Source organism: Ipomoea nil, unplaced genomic scaffold (genome assembly GCF_001879475.1).
Source record: "Ipomoea nil cultivar Tokyo-kokei standard unplaced genomic scaffold, Asagao_1.1 scaffold0415, whole genome shotgun sequence".
Taxonomy (NCBI): domain Eukaryota; kingdom Viridiplantae; phylum Streptophyta; class Magnoliopsida; order Solanales; family Convolvulaceae; genus Ipomoea; species Ipomoea nil.
Window position 1 is genome coordinate 3,096,335 of NW_017616843.1, and position 9,463 is coordinate 3,105,797.

At 36.3% G+C, this 9,463-nt stretch overlaps 1 protein-coding gene across 1 annotated transcript; it reads right to left on the reverse strand.

Annotated features, from left to right (window-relative positions):
• Positions 1-1,295: 1,295 nt before the first annotated feature.
• LOC109172319 (myosin-9) lies at positions 1,296-6,707 on the reverse strand. The gene is made up of 2 exons (XM_019321502.1): positions 6,353-6,707; positions 1,296-3,754 (listed from the first exon to the last, which is right to left on the reverse strand). Exons 1-2 carry the CDS (start codon positions 6,413-6,415, stop codon positions 1,487-1,489), a joined length of 2,331 nt encoding a protein of 776 aa, XP_019177047.1. The 5' UTR covers positions 6,416-6,707; the 3' UTR covers positions 1,296-1,486.
• Positions 6,708-9,463: the final 2,756 nt, after the last annotated feature.

A 9,463-nucleotide genomic window follows, 5' to 3' on the forward strand; every position in this document is an offset into this window, starting at 1 on the left:
CGAAAAGAAAAAAAATTGTATATATTTCATTCAAATAGAACATTTTCAAAAATATCAAATATAAAAAAATAACTCAAACTTTTAAATTTGTAATTAATTTTATAATATAATAGGGTTTTCTTATTATTATTGTTGGGAATCACAAAACTGAGAATTGGGTCCGTTTGAAAACTCGAAAAATGACTTTTGAAAAATATTTTCTGAATTTTCAGTGTTTGGATGCAATAGGAAAATCCAGTCAACGGAAAATATTTTTCGTTGACCGAGAAAAATGAAGCTATTTTGGTGAAAAATGGCTTCCGCCAAAATGTTTAAATATATAATTCTGCTCATTTTTTCAAAAAATAAACTAAACACAGCAGGTTTTACAAAATACAACCAAACACACGGGAAAGGAAATACCTCTAACACATTTTTATATTGGAAAATATAAAACTGCGAATAAAAATTTTAAAATTTGAGGTAAACGTGCCCTTTGATTTCCTCATCATTATTTCTAATTTCTATAGTAAACACAAAGGGGCAAGGATTAATTTAGTAATATGAATAAATTTCTAGGGTTCTGCTCAATGAACAAAAATGATGAACTGAAATGTTGAAATTTGTTTTGTAAAAAATCAAGTTTTAAACTTTTTCATATTATTTCATACAAAATAATGAAAGGATTTACTTAGCATTTCGGTAGCCCGCGGCAAATTATTATATGGATCATGATCCAAATAGTGTTATGTAAATCATAATAAAAAATACATTTTTAATATACTAAAAGTACATTATTTGTGTACTGAATGTATATATACAAAATAATGTATTTTTTTTTTTAAAAATATAATATATTTTTAATACTCAAATAATGTACTTTTTCTGAATATAATATACATTTTTAATATACTAAAAATACATTATTTGTATACCAAATGTATATTATAGTCTACATAATTGTGTGAACAATAATCCACACAATAATGATTGGTAATCCGCGTAACCGACACCCCCCCCCCCCAAAAGGTAAAGTTTTGTGAGTGTATATAGAAAGTGTAGATATGTAGTAGGAGTAACTCTTTTCAGTACTTTTTGAGTGTGTATATATATATATATATATATATATATATATATATATATATATATAGTGATAAAAGTTTTTATTGCTGACTAGAAAATCCTTTTTTTTTTTTATTAAACTTATGTGATCCCAGCTTCGCAAACTAAGCCTAAGCCCAGAGAACCCTGCTCCTAGAGCCTTGCAAGAAAATTCTTCAACATAATTGTCGTTGATTGTCACATATTGGAGCTAAAATACTTGAACGTTATTTCTTGTATGATATAATCAGGCACCTCAAACTAGGAACAAAATAAAGTATGTCAAGTGGCATAATAGCAAACAAGACTGCATTCAAAAACTACAAAAGGAAAACTCCATGCATATGTGCTAACCATAGATATATACACAAAGAAGTAACCAGGATGGATGCTATTGCCTCTATTATTAGTGCACTTTACCTAAAATACCTGCCTCTCGTACAAGCTGCTCTGTCAGAGCTGAAAGCTGAGCAACTTCAGCATGAACTTCAGCAAGACACTCGCTATTGTTGATTAGAATTGGATTAGATTCAGAGGTATGGTGCAGTGAACCGTTACCAGAATAGTCGGTGTCAAGACTCGAGCTGGCTTTACTCAAGAGATCCCGACTCATTTCTGAGAGCACTTGCAGGGCGCTAGTTGCAGCTTCAACTTCGAGTTGAGCTGCTTCTAGCTGAAGTTTATCAACTGCAAGGTCTCCTTGGCTCCCTTCACCGACTCTTTCCTGCACCAAAGTGTAAAGCTGCTTCAGTTCATCACTTTCTTGTGTCATTTCGTCCTTCATTCTTCTTAGTTCCTTCTCTCGAGCATCCAATTTTTCTAGAGCCAATTTGAGCTCCTCCTCCTTGAGTTTAAGAGATCTTTGTGCTGCAAGAACTTCCATATCTTTAGTCCTGAGGTTTTCCCTGGTAAGTTCAAGCTCATTTTCGAGATGCCTTTTCTGCCACTTAAAACTATTTGCAGGTTTCTCCAGTAGCTGGGGCAAGTGATTCCGATCAATGTCACTGACTTGGGTCAACAAATCACATTGATCGTCCTTACTGGAAATAACCAGTTTGTTTGTCAGCTCCAAGATGCGCTCAACAACGGTTTCAGCTTCTGAAAATTTTAGTTTAGTGTCCTTTAATTCATGGTGCATTGTCTGGACTTCTTCGTCTCTCTCCTTTAGCACAGTCGTTGCCTGTATTAGTTTGTCTTCTTTACTTTTCAAAAGCATCCTTAGTTCAGTGATCTCCCGTTTTAGCTCATCAAACATTTTTCTCGTGTTTAATAGTTCTGAATCTTTTTCTTCCAACATAAGCTGAAGAGAGGCATGCTCAGACTTAAAGTGCTGAATCTCTAATCTCGCTTCTACTAATTCTGACTCTTTAACCTGAAGAAGATTCTGAACTTCCACAAATTGCGTCTTCTTTAGGTCTAGCTCCCGCTGCATAGAAGACATCTCCTCAATTGCTTCTTGTAGAGATGATCTCTCTTTATTCAATTCATTCTGCAACTCTTGAACGAGCTCTTTTTCACGGGATAAATCCCTTTCAAGTACTTTTTTCTGAGCCTCAGCGAGACTGAGTTTCTGCTTCTCACTCTCTACCTCAATTTGAGCATCTTTCAAGTTTGTCATGTAAGACATGACACCACTCCTTTGTTCATCAAGTTCTTTCAGCTGCTCTTCTAATAGTCTTTCCTGATCTTTCATTTTCTGCCTTGAAGAAGTCAGGGCTTGCCGTGATGATAGCAACTCAGACCTAACATCAGAAAGAAACCTTCTCACTCTTCTAAAATCCTCGAACGTTTCATTTCCTTCACCACTATGCTTTGATGTTGCCTCTGCTAATTTCTTCAACTCTTCCTGTGCTACAAGCCATTTTATGGTCTGTTTTTCCAAATTGGCCTCAGAAACTTTAAGATTATCCTCTTCAGTTTTCTGCATCATCAAAGAAACGTTTAACTCTTTCTCTTTCTCTTGAATCATCATCTGGAGATCTTGAATTTCAGCCTTTTGTCTGTTGACGATGTCATTTGCTTCATCAAGAAGCTGAGACTTGGATCTAAGTTCTGATTCAGCATTGGCAGCTTCCTCGCTCTTCTTTATCAAATCATTCTTCATTTTGTTTAGTTCACCCTCTTTCAACGATAAAGCCATCTGGGCAGCAGCAATCTCATGATCTCTATCCTTGAGACGAAACTTTAGATCCTCGATTTCCATAGCTCGAGAGGCTAGAGAAAGATTAGCCAGTCGTAGTTCATCTTCCAGTTTTTCCTGCTTAGAACTAGCAGCAGCAATTTCTTCCTCTCGGTTCTCTAACTCCACTCTTGCACGACTTAATTCATTGTACTCCAGCAGCACTTTTCTCTCGGCATCTTGTAGATCCTCTTCCTTCTTCTTCAAGAATACCAGAGCAGCCTGCAAATCAGACTCAAGCTTGCCAAGGTTCTGCCCAAATTCAGCAACCTGAGCTAGATTTGGATCTCTGCCTATCTGTTCTTCTAGTTTCTGTTTCTCGGCAAACAACCTTTGCAAAAGAATCCCTGCAGACTCAGTGGCCCCATTACCATTAATGATTGACTTCTTGCTGTCCAAGACAGACCTCACAGTCAATGAGAATGGGCCTTTTCTTTTATTTACTGCAATAGAAACTAATCTCTTATGCTTGAATTTGGGCCTGATATTACATATCTGCATGGAAATAGGGAGGACAGTCAACATATAACAAAAGCTTAAAGGGGTATGAACTAAATTTGCTTAGATTTTCATCGTCTTTTCTACAACTAGAATCCCAGTCTTCCAAACATAGGTAAAAGATGATGTCTAGTATATACATGAAAGGAAATTCAACCTGGGAAGTATGAAAGAATGCTGGAATAAATAAGATGTTCAAGGTTGTATTCTTTTTACTCCAATAAAAATAACTACTAAACTAGCATGGTGCATGGAGAATCTCACATAATATTTCCTGTAATATAGCCTAAATGTCAATACTTCTTCCTTCACATCTTAAAGTCGATTTCCTTATTATTTCTTCCTTGTTTAACCTTGTTTTACAGAGAAAATCTATTGTAATAGTTCTTACCTAAGAAAACAGGAGGGCAAAAATCACATGCCAAAAGATCAAAATAATGCACCACATTCTGCATATTATATATTATTTCTACCATCTTCAGGTCTCGAAATAAAATGTGACGCATAGTTTCCCATAAGCTTATAAGTTTGAAAATACAATGCTTTCCACCACTCTAACTCTCTATTCTCTAAGGTGTTTAGTCCTCACTTATCCCTTGCATATATAAATATAAAATAAATATACCATCAAGCATTCAAATTTTTTAGTTTGCCAGTATCACAGATCAACATTCCCACTAGGCCACTAAACTTTTTATCACTATGTTCCCTTTTTGTGACCACTTCTACTGCTTCAACTAAAGAATTGAATTAGAAATAGAGGCTCTAAAGGGACACAACAGTCTTTCCCAGCTGATGGAATAATATTCCAGTGTTATAACTTATAAATAATACTCCGTATTAGTCAAAGATCAGATGAGAGATATATGGGTTGTTAAAGGAGCCTGAGAATCAGACAAAGGGACGGGGAAAACAACTCTTTTAGTATAATCTTTTTCCTCCTTTCTATTCCATTATCATGGTTTCCTATGTACATGTACCCACAGTATACATAATGAAGAATTTCGGCTTGGCTTGGCTTAGCCTAAAAAGGCCCGTGGTTTTTACCGTTTTGGTTTCCACATTAAATCTTGTGTCATACTTATTTATTTCCATGCAGACACCTTATATCATTCATCTTTTATCTATGGAGAAATCAATTTTCTCCATCACCAAGTTTGGAATTACAGTAAGCTACCTTGACAAGCTTAGAGGCAAATAGAAGAAGCACTCAGTGCTCTTTAACACCATTAACAGGATTCAGTCTATTCATTTTATCCAGTGGATTGGAAAAATTATCTGACATTACAACAAGCTTACAGTGGGTTTAGTACTCATTCTCATTGGTATGGGAGAAAAGGGTTTTGTGAGAGTTTACTGGCTGGTGCACCAACTCTTTAACATTATGGATAGGATTTAGGTCTTTGATTTATCATGTGGATTAGAAACTGTTATCTCACATTTTAACAAGCTTAAAATGGGCTTAGCCATCATTTTCATTGGAATGGGAAGAAAAGAAAAGGGTATTGTAATACTTTATTTGCTGCTGCACCATAGATATCAGCTTAAACTTCTCATCACCAAATGAAGCAAAACCAAAACTTCCATATATCAGTAAAAGCCAAACTACAGTTAGCTTCTGACCACTGAACAAACTTGTTTGACAAATGCAGTCACTTACTGCTAATTTAGTAGCTTTTCAAGCATATCACAAATTCACATCATCATTACCATATATGGACAAAAGTAATAATGATTAAAATAAATCTCTCTATGTGCTCCCCCGGACCCCACACCAAAAAAGAGTTTTTATTTTTCCACTTTTGGTCCCATTCGTATTGTACATCTCCCACATTTGGTCCTTAGCTATCAATTTTTTCACATTAGGCGCATGACTATCAAATTCCTTGTGCATTTGGTCCTTTATATTTATTTTTCTACCAACCTTAGCTGAAATATTCCACGTGACAGTTATATTATTTGAATTTAAGCAACATGTAGAGGACATAGTATAATATAGTCATTTTGGAGTTAATGTTATGAAAATCAAACAAGATTGGAGAAAAGATTGACCAGAGGACTAAAAGTTTAAATATAGCAGAACTTGATAGTCATGTCTACTCTAATTATCTAAAAGTGAAAAATTAATAATAAAAAATCAAATATAGAAGAGGTACAATAGTTGTGTGACTAAAAGCAGAAAAAAAAAAAAAAAAAAATCAAAGAAGAAAACCATCTAGAACCTTAAGTAGGGATAACTACTTAACTCCAAACAAAAGGTAGGGTTAACTCCTCATCAAACTAATTTCCAACTTTTCCTTGCTTTAAAAAATCCTAAAATCAACTCATTTACTGAATAGTCCTTGAATTAATCCAATGTTAATTAATAATTTCATCCTAATATCCCATGCCAAAAAATACAGAGTACAAGATTATTAACAGATAAAAAGTTCCAGCATCAATCTACGAGGGAAAAACCAAAATTGCTACAAGTAACACACCACTAATGTTTGCTGTACAGTTACGGAGAAACGAATACTCCATAGATTCAAAAAAAAAAAAAAAAAAAAACACACACACATATATATATATATATATATATATAGAGAGGGGTACCAGAGAGCGTTGGAGAGGAGACGACGCAGAGAGATTGGCTTTCAGAGCGGTTGACGACGCCATGATTCACATCTCTCTCCGAGCACATACATCTGACGGTTCTCTGAGATCTCGACTACGCGCGTGTATGGACACGAAACTTGGAGAGCTGAAGACGGAGGGAGATGGAGGGAAACGGTTTGGTTGTGTGGAGGAAGCTAAGGGAGAAAGAGGAAAGGCGGCTCAGGTTAGCAGCAGAGGCGGTGTAAGTTAGAGCGCAGACACCTGGCGTATTGCGTGTTGTGTTTATCCTTGAGCCACACAGAGTTTGTGAAAGCGTTGAAATGATTGGTCCGACGTGGCAGCGGAGGGAGCGATCCGCTTCTAGCTCTAGTCTGAAGATTCCTTTCCACCTAATAAGTAGTCGTATTTTTAGGAAGAGACAGGAATGGATCAGTAGGATTATATTCGCCATTTCCAGTAATCCGGACATCCACACTTGTTAAATTTTTACAAAGGTTTTTTTTTTTTTGTTCCAAAATGGTCCCTTGACTATCACTCATTCTCAATTTTACAGTTCAACTTTCAATTGCACCCAATGTGGTCCCTTGTAAATTATCCCAAATTGGTCCTCCGTTAGATTTTTCGTCAACTGAGCGTTAATGTAGGGGTATCTCAGTCAATTCAACCCAATATTAATGTTATTGTTGATTTTTCCCAAATTTTTTTGTACGCAGTCTCTGTGATGCTGGCTCTCAAGAAGAACTTGAACCCACCATCAGCGCTGGGGTGATCCGATTCGGATCCATGCAACCGGAGGGATCCATTTGCGTCGCCACTAAAGTAATCCAACCGACACCGACGGTCAGCTCGCTGGAAAAACCGAAGATCGCCGGCATGCACCACAATCTCACCAACCACATCCACCGCCACAACTATCGTGACCTCCACCTCCGTCACTGCCATCTTCAAAAGAGACTTCAGAACAGACAAAATTGATGAAATTATAAAGAAGCTAAGATAGAAAAGACACTAGAACAGGCAAAATTGATGAAATTATAAAGAAGCTCAGAAAGAAAAGACATCAAATTGATGAAATTATAATGAAGCTCAGAAAGAAAAGACATTAGAACAGGCAAAATTGATGAAATTATAAAGAAGCTCAGAAAGAAAAGATATCAAATTGATGAAATTATAATGAAGCTCAGAAAGAAAAGACATAAACAGGCAAAATTGATGAAATTATAAAGAAGCTCAGAAAGAATGGCGAGCAACCAACGCAGCCACCACGCTACCCTCCGTATCGGCTTCCATCTCCCTCCCTCGCTTGGCAATCCGACTACCACCGATGACTTGGACAGCGGGCTGGCAACCTTTTCTCTCTCTCTTGGTAACTTCCAGTAGTAGACGAAGGCGATGATGGCGAGAAACTGCATCCCACCTCTCTGGTTTCCTTCACTGGCGAGTTGTCGTGGTTGGTCGCCCACCTTCGTTTTCCGCTATCAACATCAATTTTATGTTCTTCTTCCAAGTCCAGTGTGAGTTTATATATATTTATTATACATAATACACCAGCTTAGAGCCCCAGATGCAAATTTAAATAGTCTAGAATTCGTAATTATCAATAGTGCAAAGGTAAGCTGAAAATGAAAATTTTTCTTCCCTAAAATTTCATTCGGACCTTACATAAAAATTTCAATCGTGACTGGGTCTGAGATTTCTGAGAGGGTTCGAAGCAGCGACAGTCATGGCAGTAACGGCGGGGGAGAAGAGAGGTAATGGTTTTCAAAAAAGAGAGAGGTAAGGTCAATTGGCTGAATAAGTAGCTCACATTCGTTTCTGGAATGCTAGGTTGAAAGAACATTTGAAATATGCGCGAGTGTTGTGAATGGACGAAAATACCCCCACATTTAACGCTAAGTTGACGCAAAATCTAACGGAGGACCAATTTGGGGTAGTTTTTAAAAGTCAAGGGACCACATTGGGTGCAATTGAAAGTCAGAATGAAAAATTGAGAATGAGCGATAGTCGAGGGACCATTTTGGGAAAAAACTCGGTTTTTATGATACACTTACGAGAGAGAGGATGTAAGAAAAAAAAGGGAAAAAAAAAAGTTAAAATTTGACACGCTAAGCGTTATGAAAAAAATTGTCTCTTAACATGTTGGCGGGTACGCACAGTGCACGCCCCGGCTAAGTGCATATTGTACACAACATGCGATCTCATGCGGTCATTTATCTCCTTCTTCTCTCTCCTAGGGACCCACAAAAAACTCTTTTCTTACATGAGGAAAAAATTACTTTTCTCTCCTTCTTCTCTTTCATCCATATCATAGTGGGCTCCACAAAAAATCAACAAAAATGTGTTGGTGTGGTTGCCATCCTCATTAGTTTGAATTTTGCATTGATTTTTGCATGCCATGTAGGAAAGAGAAAAAGAAAAACGAAGGAAAAAATGAAAAAGTAAATCTGACATAAAAAGGAAAAGAAAAAAACAAAGCAGTTAGTGCGCTAGTCGGCGCATGCACTGCACGCACCTGGCTGGGCACTGTATGTGCCCCAAATGCGTAGCATTGTGTCTCTCTTATGTTGTTTCTCTCTTCTGCGAAACGCGCAAAAAATTATGTTATTGCAGGGCAACCCAAACCTCTCTCTCACTTCCACATGACAAAAAAATGGTGTAAAAACTATTGAAAATTTTCCTATTAAGATGCTCATAATTTTAAAATTTTATATTTTTTTTAATACACACATTCACAGTAAAATTGACAATTTTGTACCCAACGGCCAAACAATACAAAATTGGACATAAAAATAAGAGTTAATACCGCAAATGGTTTTCCGACAGTTGGGATAGTACTTCTTTTAGTTATTGATTTCCAATTCGACCAAAATACATACCTTGACTTTTATTTTTTACTACAAATAATCCTTCGTTAGTCTTTTTGTTAAGTGAATGTTAAATTTAAAAGTATTACCGTCAAATCAAAGATTAAATAAATCAAATAGTTAACAGCAAGTCCATCCAAACTAAGCTGATTTGTTGATACAATGTTGAAAACTGTATATCAACAAAGATGTCTGTACAAATTAAAATTAAAATTAAAATAAATTACCTAAATGCCATGAAGAA

Bases quoted from the DNA above. Each gene is read 5' to 3' on its own strand.
- LOC109172319 (XM_019321502.1), bottom strand. From the start codon at position 6,415: ATGGCGTCGTCAACCGCTCTGAAAGCCAATCTCTCTGCGTCGTCTCCT. The intron at 3,755-6,352 runs GTACCCCTCTCT...ATTTCCATGCAG, and splicing joins CTCCTCTCCAACGCTCTCTG to ATATGTAATATCAGGCCCAA.